Genomic DNA, 18357 nt, shown 5'->3' on the forward strand with positions numbered 1-18357 from the left:
CTTACACTGTGCTTCTCCACCTTTGCCTCCTGCTGGGAGGTGGTCCTGCTGGGTCCTCTGTGGCATCCTCCCAACCTGGGAGTGGCTATCTTCAGTCACATGCCCTTCAGGCTTGATGGCTCAGCTCTCTCGGCCAGTACTGAATCTAGTCTGCCTCCCTCTCTCCATCCTATTAGCCACAGGTAGGTCCACAAGCTGGGTGGGGCCCATTTCTTCCTCAAGTGGAGCTCACATTTTTCCTTGTCTGCCAAGTTCAGGAGGCTTCAGCTGAGGATCCCTTGTTTTTCCATTGAGCCTTGCTGCAGCCTCCTTAGAGATCTAGAAGCAAGTTCCCCAGCTGTTCCAGTCCTTCCTCTCCTTGCTCTTAAAGACTTGTTCCCTGAGCCAAATGGATACTCACAGGTCTGGATTCATGGTCCCTTCTCTATTCACCTTCATATACTGCTCTGGGTATATTCTTAGAGACTATAGGTAACCGCATGATATAAGCTTTTGTTTTGCTTGGTGAACAGTTTAGAGAATTTTTAAAGGTAATTTTGACAATATTTTCAACTGCTACTCTGACTTATAATCTGAACTATATGATAAAAGAAATAGAAAAAGTCAGGTTATTATTTGTATCACACAGCAAAATGATTTTTCACTTAGTAAAATCCTGTTCATCTACCAAATTCCAGTTCACTACCCACTGTCATCCCTCAGTATTCAGTACTGTTCCCTACTCAAGATGTCCTGTTAGCACTTCTATGTGTGCCAGTCACGTTAACTTGATCATATTTACGAAATCCTGATTCACGACTTCAATATTTTTGGTTTCCCCCCATGCCTACAACAGATGTTGCGGAGATGTGTTAAAAATCATTAGCACAGAACTGAGACCTTCTCCCTAATGTAATCAAAATAATTGTGTTTTGTAAAAGAAAAAGTAGACCATGCAGTTTCGTTATGTTCTCCTCCTCCTCCTCCTCCTCCTCCTCTTCCTCCTCTTCCTCCTCTTCCTCCTCTTCTTCCTCCTCCTCTTCCTCCTCTTTTTCTTTACCTTTTAATCTCTGTTGCTCTTTCAGGAACATATAATCTGATATGTTTAATTGTGGAAATTTTTACAATCATCTCTCCTATAAGATCCTAAGTTCACTGAGGGTTTTTCCTTTTGTATCCGCCAGAGTATCTACACAGGAAGAGCTGTGTCCTCTCGTAAATGATCAGTAAAAACTATGTTTGATATTGCCACGAATTGAATGAATCTTGTGTTCTATATTAGGCTTAGGATCTTGGTGTCAGATTTTAAAGAAATCTATGGCCTACATACTGAACAATTCTACTTCATTGTGTTGCTAAGGGAAATAATTTTTAAAACTTTCTTACATACATTAGAAACATAGAAACAGGATTTTAAGATACAAACTGACTACTGTAAATTATAAATTTTGATTACATGCTAATTCACCTATTACATATAATAGTTTATACTATTAGAAAATTTCAATAGTTGTGGGAGAAAAAATTAAGTAGTTACTGAGATTATTTGGCGATATATTTATGAGACTATTAGACTCAAACTGCTGTTACTTAGATAATCATAAAATAAGAAGTTGGAGTTTGTTTATATTTCCGTTCAGTATAACTTTCTGTTTTTAAATGTTTCTTTTTCCCATTAAGGAGGTAAGCCTATAAATATGCAGAACAAGTTGTTCATTATTTGATTTACATTTTCTTAGATTTCTTACATGAAGGTACTTTAGAAAAACATACAGTTTTTCTTACAGTTATGTAGTTAAAATTATTTTAATCCTACAAAAATAGCTGGTCAACATGAATTTTCACCAGTGATGTAAAAACAATACCTATTTACAGAGATAAATATTTTGACTTTTTAACTGTATTTGGATTTTTAAATTAGGATATGTTCTCACTGGATGGTTCATATCTCTGTCTCCTGTGACATGTCTCTTCAGTTTCACATTACAGTGCAGTTACTTATTTGTATGTCTGTTATTTTTTGAAGGATTTGGCATAGGAGCTATTTCTCACGAATCATTTTTATCAAATCTTTAGACTGTAACATAGTAGTGCTATACATATCAGACTTTCAAATAATGTTTTCTGAAAATAAAAATGAATTTTCATAAATATACTAGAGTTAGTTTCTTCTAGCTGTTTATTCTATTCAGATTTACTAACCTGGATTAAAGTGGTTTGTATAAGCCAAAGTAGATCCAAGGAGGTTAAGTGTAGTATTATAAGACTTCGATAACCACAAAAGTGAGCTCTTTGTGCTAGAAGGCCTCTGGCCCTTACTCATGTTTTTCACCAAGAGAAGGTCTTTATAGAAATGATATTCTATATATGTATAATTTATTACATATGAATAAAATATCAACTAAGTGGCATCAAAAATTTGAGATTTTCTTCTACTTTGAAATTTTTTTAATTCAAAAAAGTGCTTGGTCCATAGTGAAACCAGAGACCTGCCACAGATATTTACCTTGGAGGGCCTGAAAATTTTCTTTTATGTACTATTTAGATACCATGAGTTATTCTTAATGATTCAAAAGTGTTTTGAAGTAATTTATAAGGCACTTCTGATTTTCCAAAATACGTATTTCATTTTCCGTGTGTTTTCATAATTTCTTAAATATTCCCTCCCCCTTCTTTTTTTTCCTTTGAAAGCATTCTTCTGGTCATGACCGAAGGGAAAACTATAATTCATATCAGAGGACCTCCTCTCCAGAAGACAGGTAAATAATGTTATTTGCTCCTGCAATTTAAATTTTTTGTAATAAGTTTAAGAAATTATTTAGCTGTTAAGTTCCTAATTTTAGGATGAACAATTTATTTTTGATGGCTTTGCAATATTATTTGAATAAGCTTGAGGACAAATCATTTTTGAATGATTGTTCTGGTAGTTTCCAGTAAATAATTTCAGATCTTATCTAATTTTGAAGGTGAGAAAGAATAATTTCAGCATATCAGATATTAAGTACAAGTTTTATAAGTGAAATTAATACTAAATGAAACACAAAATGAAAGTTTATAAAATGGGAAACTGAATTGAAATTATATTATTTTGAAGCATTGCTTTTATGTTTCCACTATCCTCTATATAGCTCTTAATAGATTTCAGAATATTTTTTATATATCATATCTTATAATTGTGTTAAGATCAAAGATCCAGAAATATTACAGTTTTTTTAAGTTAATTATTTATTTTGAGAGAAAGCACACAAGTGGGAGAGGGACAGAGGGAGGAAGAGGAGAGAATCCCAGGCAGGTTCCATGCTGTCAGCATAGAGCCCCATGCAGGGCTCAAACCCATGAACTGTGAGATCATGACCTTAGCTGAAATTGGGAGTCAGATGCTTAACTGAGCCACCTAGGCACCCCAAGAAATATTATTATTAATGTTCATCAGGCATTCACAGTAGTACTTCAGTTATTTCACTTAGTGAACTATAACCATTAGAAATAATTTACAAAGGGAGAAGCATCCTCTAAACCTTCATTCAGTTGTCTGATCTCTGCCTTACCCGCTATATACTTTCTTCTTACTCCACTCTACTGTCTCTAAAAACTTTTGTTTCGTGGACATCAAGTTAATTGTGATGGTTTGCAACTACTTAGTACTTTTCATCAATCATCTACTTTTTGCCTAAGAAAAACCAAAAAACAAAAAAATCTCTCTTCATGCACTGACACACACATATATCTGTATGTATATAAATTAGTTGTAGATGTATATAGTTGACCCTTAAACAACCTGGAGGTTAGGGGCCCTGGTGCCCCCTGTAGTCAAAAATCTGCTTATAACTTTCAACTCCTCAAAAACATAACTACTAATACCTTGCTGTTGACCAGAAGCCTTACCAACAACATTAACAGTCAACTATTATTTTGTATATGTTATCTGTGTTACATACTGTATGTACATACATGCACACTGTATTTTTACAATAAAGTAAGCTGGAGAAAAGAAAATGTTATTAATAAAATCATAAGGAAGAGAAAAATAACATTTTTAGTACTGTGCTGTATTTATCGGAAAAAAATCATGTATAGGTGAGCCCAAGCAGTTCAAACCTGCAGTTGTTCAAGGGCTAACTATACATAAAATTTGAATTACTATAATTACTGTGTATGTTACTATGTTTATTATGTATATATGTATTTAACTTCTCTTAGGGTTCTCTGATTTTATTAATGTTTAAGGCAGATCATATACTGTCATTTTTGGTTGCTAATAATTTCAATCCGTTCTCACTGCTATTCAGTAAGAATAACAGCTGATGTTTTTTGGAGTGAGTTAAACTGTTTATGGAGGCAAACCCATGTTGGTCTCTTTTTTATTGCTTTGATAAAATGAGCCAACTAAGCAAACGAGTCATTTGCAGGGTGCAATTAGCCTTTTTCATGCTAATTATATATGATATCCATATATATAATCCTTTACTTGAGACATTGTGAATCAGGACGACAGGTTTGGTTACGTGAACTCAAGTAATTGTTTTGTACACAAACTCAAAGCTTTTATAGTCAAGACTAAATGAATGGCTGTCAACCACATAAACTTAAAAATAGTTTCATAAGACATTTTTCATTCATAGAGTTGCTTTAGCATTACCAGTATATGACTTTCCTAAGTATTTATAATATGGTTGTTTTCATCTATAACTTCGGTTTTCTTATTTTATGTGTTAGATATGCAGAACAAGACAGATCCCCTCGGGATAGAGATTACATAGATTATAGCAGGGCAGATTACGAGCGTTCAAGAAGAGGACGTTCTCATGATGGTAGCATGGAGTCAAGGTTAGTATTGGAAATTTTAACTACAGAAAAATCATACTTTTTTAAATTCATTTTATGCTTCTTAATGAAAACAATAGTAGTAATACCACCTAGTATTAAACAGATGTTCTTAGGTGCCAGGCTTTCTAATAAGGACTTCACGTGAATCAACTCCTTATTGTGGTAAATATGTGAAGTGAATACTACTGTGTGTTTTATAGATAAAGAAACTGAGGCATAGAGAATTTAAGTCATTTGTTTGTGTTTTAGAAGCACGTCCAGTGGCAAGACCAGGTCTCTGTGGCCCTGAGCCTCAGCTCTTATTCATGATATAATACTGTACTTAATGAGGATGAGGTTTTGAGATCCCTTACTGAATGAAAGTCATTGATACCATATGGATAGAGTGATCACAGTTTACTCTGCTGCATGATGGCACTAGGACAGTGAGAGTGAAGCTGCCGATCTAGTTTTTATCTCAATATAAATTATTCTTTCCTAAGCTTTTGGAGAATTTGACTACCCACCTTACTATTGGTCATCCATTTTCATAAACTTGTCTACCGTATATTATTGGTCACTGAGGTCTGTATCCTTTTGATATCTCCCTCATATTACCCACTTCATGACTACCAAGACTATACCCCACTAAAATTTTGTATTTTTTTTTCTTAAATAGTTTATTGTCAAGTTGGTTTCTATATAACACCCAGTATTCATCCCAACAAGTACCCTCCTCCATGCCCATCACCCCCCTTCCCTTACCCCCACCCCATCAGCTCTCAGTTTGTTCTCAGGATTCAAGAGTCTCTCATGGCTTGCCTCCTTCCCTCTCCCCACCTATTTTTCCCCTTCTCCTCCTGCATGGTCCTCCATTAAGTTCCTCCTAATCCACCTATACGTGAAAACCCACTCCATGACTATGAAGACTATATACCCCACTAAAATTTTGATCAAATTCCTCTGCAGTTTGGAGCTAATCACATTATGTGATATCTGCAGCCAAAATTTCCTTCTCACTACACTACTTACTTTCTAGTATACTATATCTAAAACCAAAATGTGAGATTAAATTAACCTCCAAAAGGTTCATCTGCTATCACCTTAATGAAGCTCAGTAAGAATAGCTACTGCCATCATAATTGGTGAGCCAGGCATCCTGCATTCTTTGTCAAATACTGTAAAACTCTTAAAAACTGGATACTGTTTTTCACAATTTACAAATTTAAAAAGTGGGTTCGAAGGGATTAAGTAACTTACTTGAGGTTGCATTTGCCTGTCTGGTTGACAATGAAACTGGGATTTAAATTCAGTTTTGACTCCAAAGCCCATGTTTTTTCCCATAATCTCTGACTATCTCTGACTGTATTACTTCATTGTAACTGTTTTTGGTCCAATAGGAAGAGAAGTATTTCTATTTAGTCTCAAAGAAGACTGACTCTATTACCTCTGCACTCTAAAGGACCAAATATTAAAATTGTAAAGATGCAATTTTATCAGCCAGCTAGCAGTCTTACCTAGTATTTCTCAGAAGAATCATAACCAATGCCGCTAAATTCCTGCTGTAACTGCTCTTTCGGAACATGTTACACTCACAATAAGAAGCAGCTCAGTTGCAAATCACTGCCTAGATTTCAGTGCACCTGCTTTGTGACTAATTGGAGTGGCTATTTGAAACCACTCTTTTTCCTTTCTGTTCACTCTGTCTCTGTGTGTAGTGGTATACTTAAGTTTCAAAACAGCTTCTCTGCATCTTCCTGGCTAGGTGACTGGTTTTCTCCATGTGTATAAGTTGTATTACTATTTATTAAGAGAAACCATCTCAAATACACCCTCCCAAATACATCAAGCTAAAATCTATCCAATGGTTTCCTGGTAATAGAGATAAATAAAACCTGTTTTTACTTACTGTATTCATTTAACTCATGCCGCCCAAAGCACGAGCAGAATGATCCGAGTTTCCAAGGTAGTAGAGGTGAAAAATAGCTAACTGGACAAATTCCTCTCTCAGGAAAAATAGTAAAAAGCAGTACTGTTTCCCATTAGTTCTTGATAGTTTCAGAGAATAATACCTTGTTTTAAAAATGTTAGCTTAAGGGGTGCCTGGGTTCTCAGTTGGTTAAGCGTCCGACTTCAGCTCAGGTCATGATCTCACGGTTCATGGGTTAGAGCCCCGTGTCGGGCTCTTTGCTGACAGCTAGCTCAGAGCCTGGAGCCTCCTTCAGATTCTGTATCTCCCTCTCTCTTTGACCCTCCCCTGCTGTCTGTCTCTCTCAGAAATAAATAAAACATTAAAAAAAAGTTTAAAAAAATGTTAGCTTAAGAATGAATACTCACTCACTGTTTCCCATTAGTTCCTGATAGTTTCAGAGAATAATACCTTGATTGTTTTAAAAATGTTAGCTTAAGAGTGGATTCTCACCTTCAAAAACGTTAGCTTAAGAATGGATACTTACTAAAGGTAGAAAGTAGTTGATTTTTTTACACTGTCTTAACCAGCTGTTTCTGATATTCTGAGGGTTTAAATGCCACTTGTATCAAGGAATAATTTCAAATGTTGCAGTTTTTTAGGGCATTCTTACTTCTAAATTGCCGTTATTGAAGATGAATTCTGGTTTCTTCTTTATATAGTTTATCACATACATCGCAGACTAAATTGTCTTCTTAAAACACTATTTCACATCATTATCATACTCAAAAGCTATTAATGATTCCCCACCAACTCCAGTATAAAAAACTTGAAGTCTATTCCTTGTCTTTAAAGATTTTGTAGTCTGACTCAAATTCATCTTTCCAACTGCCTTTATACATGGTTCCTTATTGTTTCCTCACTATTCTACTCATTAGCTTGAACATCCCTGCTCACGTTTTCAGCAGTTGCTCTGTCTTAAACTATTTGCACAAGGCCCTCTTTCCTCCTCCACTTCGTCTACGTGCCCCAGTGTAAATTCTGTGAAGCTTTGAAAACCTCATTTAAGTTATATTTTCTCTGTGAAGCACTTCCTTACCATTCTAAACCACTTTTCCTTGTCTGCATTTGTGACCTGAAAATGGTCTTGCTCATTTGGTATGCAGCACATTTAAGAATGTAATTTATACTGTCTTTTCTCCATTAAAAAAAATTTTTTTAATATTACAGAAGTAGGGACCGAGAAAAACGCAGAGAAAGAGAAAGAGATGCAGATCGTAAAAGGTCTCGGAAATCCCCAACCCCTGGGAGAAGAAGCCCAGAACCATCAGTAACCCAGAGTTCCTCTGCTCAGGATGAACCTACTGCAAAGAAGAAGAAAGATGAACTGGATCCTCTTCTTACTCGTACTGGTGGAGCATATATTCCTCCTGCGAAGCTCAGGATGATGCAAGAGCAGATTACAGATAAAAACAGGCATGTTAATATCAATAAGTATACAAAGCGATGATACCCTTGCTGAAAAAAAATCAGCTATGGTCTAATTAACCTTGGCTATTGAGAGTTTACATTACTAGTCCACAATGGTAGAGGCCTCTAATTAGACTTCTTTATTCTTAAGTTCCCTTGGAGCCCTGCTTACTATTTGACATTAGCTCAACATTTAATTATTTTGCATGAATAAATCAGACTTTAAGGAAAGATAGTTTATTTTTACTATTTTCAAACTGTTCCTTTTATGCATGCCTATTAGTAGTATCCACTATTCATAGATAATCAAGAGCATTGTTAATATTTTAGAGCTAAGATGAATCTTTCCAGTTACACCAAACCAAGAGTGGCATACTTTTTCTGTAAAAGACCAGACAGTTAATATCTTAGGTTTTGTGCGTTGTTCTATCTCTTGCAGCTGCTCAACTCTGCTGTTGTAGCGAATACAGCCATAAATAATATGTAAACAAATGAGTGTGGCTTTGTTCTATTTAAGCTTTATTTATAAAAATGGACTATAGGATGATGTATTTGGTTCATGGATGTAGTTTGCCAGCCCCTATACCTATCTATAAAATGAAGTTGACAGTTTACTCTACTTTTCTTAGATCATACCATCTTAGACTATAATTATTTGCTAAGGCAAACAATCAAAATTCATATGTGAACATATACCCTCAAAATACTTATCTTCACTTCCCTTTTCAAAATAATTGAGACAGAACTAGGTATGAAAGTACAGCTAAGTTTTTAAGACGTTATTCTTTAGCAGAATGAGATAATACAGTTTAAGATTGAAATTGTCACTCAGTTGCCAATTAGGTAATAAAAAGATTGGGATAGAAGGTACACTTTAAGAAAAACAGATTTCCAGGTGATCCAGTCTTTCCAGGTTGTTCCCACATCTTTCATAGGTATGTTAATGGCAACTTGAAAGGACTTGAGAACCTTATATAAATGAAATCTAAATTTACTTCATAAATTGGCTTGAAGTAGAAATGCCATTTATATCAAGTATAAATATTTGAAATAAAATTTTCAAAATTTATGAGCCTAAAAGGGACATTAGATGACATTAAATTTAAAACCAATGAGTAAATTTCTCTGTATGTGTCATATTCCAGTACTTCGTGGTGATACCTGCAGTGTTATATTGAGAAGGGATTTGGGGATGACTTCTGTGGGTAGTAGGAGCTTCATGAGCCTGTAAGCATTCTGCTCTCTGCTCTCGGAGGCAGTAGTGTCAGTATTAAGTGAGAAACAGTCATGGTCTCCAATAAAAGACCAGAAACATTATTATTAAGCCAAGTCTTACTTCCTTATAAATACAGTGGGTAGAGAAGAGTCCACAGTATATGTAATTTTACACAGATTTCTGCAATATAATTTTGTATATAGTTTAAGTCTGTTCATAGGCTGTAAAGGGAACTAGGAGAGGTAGAAGTCTCTAAGAGAAGCTTACAGATTTTACTTTCAGTAGATAACTAAGTCATGTGAATTGTAGGTTTCTTAATTAGGAAGTACAACTGTACTTGATTCGTTTTTTTTTCCCCAACTTTAATAGAGAGGTTGTAATTGTGTATCAGCACAATTAGGCTAGTTTTTAGGCTAGTTTTTAAGCCATTGATCTTTCTCAAATAGGAGCATACCAAGGCTTAAGGGTTGGGGGCCCCTGGGAGTGTTCCACCCACCTCAGATGCAGACATTTAGAGGATACATGATCTATAGGGAATTTAAAAACAATATAATTAACTGCAACTGAGTCTGTTTATTTTTCCTCAGTATCTTCTGAGGACAGTGTCAGTGATGAAATATTCTTCTCTCCCGGGGCAGACTGCTCTTACCCCCTCTGCCTTGGTAAACCACTCCAGAACAGGGACTCATAGTCTACGGACCTTCAAGAGGTCCATGGGTAGAATTCAGGCAGTCTGTGAATGTAAATGGAAGAAAAAATTCCATCTTTATTTTTACTAATGTCTTACTAAAATTTGGCATTTCTTTCTATTAGGAATGTAGGCAACAAACCATAGTATTAACAGACTATTTGTTGCAAATGTCTCAAAATATTGTTTATGGCCATCCTACTTGAAAATTAAGTGATTAGGCCCACCACCACTTCGTATTATTTAATGTGTTAAGAAGCACATGGGGGTGGGGGGCCGGGGAGAGGCACCTGGGTGGCTCAATCGGTTAAGTGTCTGACTTTGGCTCAGGTCATGATCTCACAGTTCGTGGGTTCAAGCCCCGCGTCGGGCTCTGTGCTGACAGCTAGCTCAGAGCCTGGAGCCTGTTTCAGATTCTGTGTCTCCCTCTCTCTCTGACCCTCCCCCACTCATGTTCTGTCTCAAAAATAAATAAACTATAAAAAAACTTAAAAAAAAAAAAAAGAAGCAGATAGAGGGGTTCCTATGTGGCTCAGTAATTAAGCTTCCGACTTCAACTCAAGTCATGGGCTTGCGCTTCATGAGTTTGAGCCCAGTATTGGGGCCCTGTGCTGACAGCTCGAAGCCTGAAGCCTGCTTTGGATTCTGTCTCCCTCTCTCTCTGCCCCCTCCTCTACTCGCAGTCTCTCTCTCTCTCCCCCAAAAATAAGTAAACATTTAAAAAAAAAAAAAAAGCACATAGAATACTATTTCAAACTTTTTTCTTTTCATGCTTTGAAAACTATTTAAATATGACTGCTATCCTTTGTAGTCCTATATATTTATATGTATTATTCCCAGAAGTCTATCAGCTTCACAAGACTTCCAGAGAAGTATAAGGAAAAAAAAGATAAGACTATCTATCGGTGAAATCATACTCCACAGAGAAATAAATTTAAAACCATAGAATTTTAGAGCTTTAAAAGACAACCTAAATAAACCCAATTATGCTAAATTATTTGCCTGAGATCTAAGTTAAAAAACAGCTGTTATAGCTGTGGTATTACTCCCTAAATATAGAAATGTTCTTTAAAATACTGCAGTCTTTCAGCCCTATGATTTCATGTGAGCTTCCCTTTTCCTGCATATTTTACCATTTCTTTATAGTTGAAAATATTTAATTTTGTTTTCTTTCTCATGCTTTTATGACAAAGGTCATAATAAAAATCTCCTTTTATGGTTTATATTTGGGTATTTCATATTCTAATTCAATTTTTAAAAAACTGCTATCATTTAAAAATATTTTTAAAGGTAATTTTAAGTAAATGAATGTTATAATGTAAAATCAATAGTCATTGAATCTAATAAATGAATGTTATGATTTGTGATATACATGGATATAAGAATAAAACATTATCCTTACATAATTTTATTATATTATTAAAGAGAAGTGATCTATAGATGAATGTCATATATACAGACCATCAGATATGGGTTAGGATATAATCTATATATTTGTATTCATTTAGTCATATGTTTTACTGTACTTTAGGTCATTTTGTGAATATAATGTTAAGAACAAAGGAACACTCAGTATTTTTTTAAGTTCTTGTTATAATCTCTTGTTAATTGTAATTATTGTCTAACTTTTCATCTTTATTAAAATCATTTCTTTTTAGCTTGGCATACCAGAGGATGAGCTGGGAGGCCCTAAAGAAGTCAATCAATGGTCTTATCAACAAAGTCAACATTTCTAATATAGGTATTATTATTCAAGAACTTCTTCAAGAAAATATAGTTAGAGGAAGGTAAGCATTAGCTATTTTATTTATATTATTTCATAGCAACTTTTCAAAGAAACATATCTACATAGATAATAATTATTGATTCACTGTGCTGCTTTCATAGTAGTTGAGAATACTTATTTAAAATGCAGTTCTTGTAAAAATGAAAGTTACTAGCAAGTAACTTGTACTTCACGGCATTTTTGAGAAGGTTTGATGTCACATACTGATTTCGGGGTAGATATTTGCTTACTGAACACTTCTAATAATTTAAACTCATGAGGAATGATGAATATTTTATTTATTTGTATGTGACATTCATTTCTAATGAAAGCAGAGTGAGTGGAAAAGAAATGAGAAAGATCAGTGATAAATTTTAGAAAAGCAGAAGGAAATGATAGTCATTTTCTTTGTGGTTTTAAATGGTCATGATTTTATTTTATTTTTTTTTCTTTTTTTTTTTAAAGTATTTTTATTTATTTCTAGGAGAGAGAGAGACAGCGTGAACAGGGGAGGGTCAGAGAGAGAGGGAGTCACAGACTGAAACAGGCTCCAGGCTCTGAGCTGGCAGTCAGCACAGAGCCCGACGCGGGGCTCGAACCCACGAACCGCGAGATCATGACCTAAGCGAAAGTCGGACGCCCAACCGACTAAGCCACCCAGGCGCCCCGGTCATGATTTTAAGAGGGTCAGGAAATAGAAATATTTCATGTGCTGTTTTTTATTTTAAAATCTGAAAAAAAAAATCTGAGGAATGTTTTCAGTATCATTTCATATGACTTTGATTTATCATCTCAAAAACATTGGGGGAGGTTCATATAAAGTAAGATGTAGCATGTCGTGGGGATATAAAAAGTTGACCCACAGGCAGCCACTGTCCTCAAAGGTAGGTAGAGCTCTCCCATTTTAGTTAGCAGTAGAAGCTTTATGGGTTGCTTAAGAGCTCACAGTTTATAAGCTGAGTGTTCTTTTTTCATTTTCCTCTCATGATTCAGTTGTCAAAGTTAAACCTGATAACTATTAAGGTATTGTTTTCCTGCCTTTTGGCAATCCAATAATTGTTTGTCATCACATTGCTAAAAATAACTCTTCAGTTAGCTCACTTTGCATCTCTCCTTATGAAATGCATATACAGTTGTGCTCACTTCAAAATAAATTAAAGTGAAATCTTATATTTTCCTGTCATTGTTTTAGCATTATTCTTGCAGTGCTTTAACTGTGTCTCTCTCATAGCAGTATTCTAAGTCTTTGTTTTACTAACATAGGCTTAAATATGGAAACCATCCAAATTTGTCTTTGATCACAGAATTAATTTTATATAAATGATGGGCTTACAATGGAGTTTAGTTTTTGATGCAGGTCTTTTTTACCTTCACTTTTTTGAAAATATGATACATATTAGAATAAAACACCTTAAAAACTCAAATTCATGATTAGCTCTAAGAAACAGAAGCAAGGAAAAGAGGAATTATATTTAGAGAAAAAAATTTTTTTGAAGAAAGAAACTATAGAAAAAGCTGTTTTACAAAAGCACAGATTTGAAGTTTTGTGTTTCAAAAGTTTTTGTTTATCAGTAAGACTAGATAGTGGGGAAGAATTTAGTCCTGATTTAGCTTTTGTGTTTATTTACAGATGAGTCATATTGCAGGATTTTAAATGTTTTGTTTTTTTCTTCTAATTAATTTGGTGATTATTGACTCTTTTTTTTTTCTTTTTTAAATAGAGGCCTGCTGTCCCGATCTGTTTTGCAAGCACAGAGTGCTTCTCCAATCTTCACCCATGTTTATGCGGCATTAGTGGCGATTATCAACTCGAAATTTCCACAAATTGGAGAATTAATCCTCAAGAGGTTAATTCTTAATTTTCGAAAAGGCTATCGAAGAAATGATAAGGTATATATGATGTGCTTGTAAATTGACTGCCACATAGGGACAGACTAATAATCTAGAATCAACAGTGGTAAGCAATGTTGATTGCAACATAGGAATTCCTTGTATTCCTTTCATGAGAACATTTTTTTGTTCTATTAAATATCCCTGGGTACTAATGATGAGCCACAGATATGATGGCTCTAACTGTAGAATTATAATTATTTAGCCAGAAATGGCACTATTTCATATGTAATAGCTTTTACCTTGTAGCTTCTATACTGTAAAAATGATCCTTGTTTGCTACATGTTTTAAGTAGAGAGTGTAAGTGAGCTGGAGATTCAGTAGTTAACTGAAAATTGGTTTTAGTTTATAGATTGACTTTGTCTCTACTTTCACTTTTCAGCAACTTTGTCTGACTGCTTCAAAATTTGTGGCACATCTTATTAACCAAAACGTGGTAAGTAACTTTTAAAACTTGGTACCATTCAGTGGCATTAGACCACATGCTTGATGCCACTTTATTGACATATCTCTGTTTTCATTTTGCATTGTAGTCTTTCAGAAAAGTATCTTGGATGATATTTTAGTTTTAAAACTATAATTAATGTGTTTAATATTCTTAAATATAGAGAGGAACACAGAACAAGTATTTTATCACATTGATAATACTGTACATGGTTATTCAACAATAAATTATTCCTTCAAAGAATAGAAGTTAATCCAATTATCAGACAGTAAACTTGATATTCCTTCCACTCTTTTCACTTGTACCTGTTGTTCATGAGAACCTAATACTGATACTCTGTGAGAAATTATTTTCTCTGCAACTACATAGTATATTAGTATATAAAGTCATATATTCTTAGAATCAGTTTATAAAATATAAATTAAATAATTTCAATCTGTTTTAAATGTAAATAATTTTGTCTTTTTATTATTCAGGGTTTATGATTATTTGATCTATTTGAGAGGAATTTTTTTAATTTAGTTTCTGTTTAAACTTGAAAGAAATGGTGTGCCTAGGTGGCTCAGTCGGTTAAGCGTCTGACTTTGGCTCAGGTCATGATCTCATGGCTCATGGGTTCAAGCCCCGTGTCAGGCTCTGTGCTGACGGCTAGCTCAGAGCCTGGAACCTGTTTCGGATTCTGTGTCTCCCTCTCTCTCTGAACCTCCCCTGCTCATGCTGTTTCTCTCTCTCTCTCTCTCTCTCTCGGAAATAAATAAAACATTTAAAAAAATTTTTTTAACTTGAAAGAGATAAAATTGCTGTTATTCACACTCAAAGGTTTCTTTCAGATATATATCATCATGTTATATATAAAATGAAGAATTTTGAAGTCACACTTAATCTTACTAATCTACCGTTAATATTTTAATTCTTTCCTACATGAAATTCTTTCCAGTGTTCACTCTTGGAAACCTATTAGATTTTAACCTAGTGAGTTAAATTACTACAATGATAACTTACTTCTTAAGACCATGGAGACTTAATTTCACATGTCTATAACAGTACAGATAGTAAGTTTTAGTTTTTGAATATAACACTCATATTGAAGATATTTTTGGCATTGCTACAAAACAGTTAAAATGTTAAATGTTTTAGATCCTCTCAATTATGGCACAGGGCAATATTTTCTAATCACTGATTAAACTGTTAGACCTCCCTACCACCCCCCAAAATAAAAGCAGTATGTGTTTTTGATGTTGTGCTCAATGGAAAGAATATTTTCCTAAGTTAAGACTTAGACTGTTTCCCTCCCCATCTCAAAGAAGTATCCAACCTTAGAAAGGCATATAGACGGTGTCTTGAAAATGCTTCCCTTTACATTTTCTTTTCACGGCAAAGCTTCTCAGTAGAATTTTATTCCCACCCTTCCTGCTATTGTTTAGAAGTACTGATTTTCTAATGTGATCAGTGTAAATAACCTGATTTAGTTTTAAAAAAATAAAGGGAAGTATTCAAAAGTATCGTTGAGTACCAGAAACAGTCAAGATATTATCTGATAAAATTATTCATGTAATTTAAGAACTATTTGCTTTATAACAGAGTGGCTGAAAGAATGACCTGGGAAATGGATGTAAAGAGCTGTGGTTGTGAAGAAGAGTATTAGAAAAAGTATAGTATTACTGTTCTTCACATAATGATTATCAAAAATTAATACATAATTTTTAACTTACATTTGGAAGTTAATATAGCATTTCCTGTAGGCATTATATTATTTGATATATGTAATATGTAAGAAGAATTATTTCTTCTGGAGATATCAAATAGTTTATTCAGTATAATAAATTTAGATTTTTGGAACAATCATCTGGAAATTTTTAACAGATGCATAATGAAAGTAAAAAAAAAATTGTGGCCCATATTTGGAGTATTACTATATGCATTATAAAACTTTGCTCATCAAATGTACAATATTTTTGCTGCAAAAACCAGATTTGCTAATTTTTAAAATTACTACCAATAGTATGTTAATATATGTAAAAATATTTTCTCTATTTCACATGTCTTCATTTTGTTTAAGGCACATGAAGTTTTATGCCTAGAGATGCTCACTTTGCTCCTGGAAAGACCAACCGATGATAGTGTTGAAGTCGCTATTGGTTTTCTCAAGGAATGTGGCCTCAAATTAACACAGGTGTCACCAAGAGGAATCAATGGTAAGTCTATGCCCTCAGTTGGATATTGAGCTTTTGCTTGAGGATTATATTGTTTATTTTCTTGCTTTTTTCTTTCATTTTAACTTCAGCTATATTTGAGCGCCTCCGAAATATTCTCCATGAATCTGAAATTGACAAAAGAGTTCAGTATATGATTGAAGTGATGTTTGCTGTACGGAAGGATGGATTTAAGGACCACCCTGTTATCCTAGAAGGACTTGACTTAGTAGAAGAAGATGATCAGTTCACTCATATGCTTCCTCTGGAGGATGACTATAATCCAGAAGATGTTCTTAGTGAGTCATGGGTAGGGGGAGAATTGGGAAGTGGGACACTAACAAATGTAAGTATAGAAAATAAACACTATTTTTTAATTTCTGTTTTTAAGATGTTTTCAAGATGGATCCCAATTTCATGGAGAATGAAGAGAAGTACAAAGCTATTAAGAAAGGTAGGTAGAATTTTATAATCTATTTTGGATAAGTAGAAGCAATTCATGTAGTTCTATAATACTAACAGAAAGGTTTAGATTACTGACCTAATGAAATCTCTGCTCTTATGAAGCCATTCTCTTCACTTTTTTCCCATGCTGTTACTTCATTCTAAATTATTTACCTCATTTTCCATCTCCTCTTTCCCTCTGTTTAAATTATACAGCCCTTAAGTCTCATTCCTCTTAAGAAATGTCCATATATAACTAATGGCCTTTATTTTAACTTTACTGCCACTTAAAAATTAGTACTTAAACTTACCCCCAATTTAATAATTCAGCCGAATGCTATTCTTTAAAGTGCTGTACTTTATTATTTCTTAAGAGCAGATTGATATCTTGATAAAATCAATCAATTCCAGGTAGGGTAGCAGTGCCCAATAAATTGATAAATTGATTATGATTATCATTTGTACATCATTGATATATTGTAAACACTAACTCACTAACTTTGGACAGACTTTGGTTTGTATTTTGTCTGTGCCTTTACAAGCTAAGTGACCTAGAACAAGTTAAAAAACTTGTTGATATAAATGTTACTTGTTGAAGGATAAATATAGAACCAGTATTTAGGCAATGACTTTTTTTCACATTTGAATCATTTTTCTTCTAAAGCTAATATTCTGGGCTACGTATATAATTATATTATAATTACAATTTTGTGAGTTCTATTTCCCTCGCGCTGTGATTTTACGTGAGAAGTACTTACTGTTCCAAAAGCATTCAGGAAGAGAGCAGGAGGCCTAGAGCTCTGTCAGCAGCCTGCATTTTGTATTTTCGTCAGTCTTGAAGTAGAATGAAATAGCAAGTAAAGTATAAGCAGCTTCAGATTTCTATACGTTATTCTAAAAATCTGGTTCAATAGATTTCTCTTCTTAGGTGTACCAGTTTCCTAGGGACATTTTACTGCAATGGCCATATTGCTTTTGCTATTATAATTTAGTTTCTAAACATGGAGAATTCCTTGGACCCATTTTGCTTTCTTTTCTTACGAACTTCTTTTTCTACTGTACCCCTCAAAGATGCTACATGGTTTTATGGAATTTTTATCATACCTGGTATTTTTTTTTAACTTGGGAACTCTCCATCCATTTCTTTAGGATATCAGCAGTTGGCCAGTGCCAGGAAAGTGGTGGTTTTTATAATTGTAGTACTTCTTAAACTCTTTGAACTCAAGATTTCTTTCTACTCTTGATGACTATAGACAAAGAAATTTAAGAAAAATGGCATGTTTCATATATGTTGTACAATTTAATATCTGACTTAATAGGAAATGGATTTTCATATTGTTGGTTATTCAGTCAGTCATTGCAATAGGTTGTTTTGATTGATGTATGTGAAGGAAATTTAGCCTCACAGATAATATGTAGTTGGAAAAGAGAGAAGTGTTTTAATAGCCTTTTCAGATAATGTGTATATTCTTCCTTGATAGTATGCCCATATTTAAAAACTAATAGTTTTTTTTAATGTTTATTTATTTTGAGAGAGAGAAAGTATGTAAGA

At 34.1% G+C, this 18357-nt stretch overlaps 1 protein-coding gene across 3 annotated transcripts in view; it reads left to right on the forward strand.

Annotated features, from left to right (window-relative positions):
* CWC22 (CWC22 spliceosome associated protein homolog) overlaps nucleotides 1–18357 on the forward strand; it is a 63752-nt gene that overhangs the window by 23691 nt on the left and 21704 nt on the right. For 2 of the 3 annotated variants that reach the window (XM_039219072.1, XM_039219073.1), the window contains exons 3-11: nucleotides 2671–2738; nucleotides 4696–4806; nucleotides 7925–8170; nucleotides 11727–11855; nucleotides 13555–13723; nucleotides 14107–14160; nucleotides 16229–16364; nucleotides 16454–16660; nucleotides 16753–16815. In XM_039219072.1, coding sequence (XP_039075003.1) covers nucleotides 2671–2738; nucleotides 4696–4806; nucleotides 7925–8170; nucleotides 11727–11855; nucleotides 13555–13723; nucleotides 14107–14160; nucleotides 16229–16364; nucleotides 16454–16660; nucleotides 16753–16815 — 1183 coding nt within the window. The remainder of the gene's footprint in view (nucleotides 1–2670; nucleotides 2739–4695; nucleotides 4807–7924; nucleotides 8171–11726; nucleotides 11856–13554; nucleotides 13724–14106; nucleotides 14161–16228; nucleotides 16365–16453; nucleotides 16661–16752; nucleotides 16816–18357) is intronic. The other variant, XM_039219074.1, reaches the window with a different exon arrangement.

This window comes from Hyaena hyaena, unplaced genomic scaffold, assembly GCF_003009895.1.
Source record: "Hyaena hyaena isolate Hyena2069 unplaced genomic scaffold, ASM300989v1 scaffold_785, whole genome shotgun sequence".
Lineage (NCBI taxonomy): Eukaryota > Metazoa > Chordata > Mammalia > Carnivora > Hyaenidae > Hyaena > Hyaena hyaena.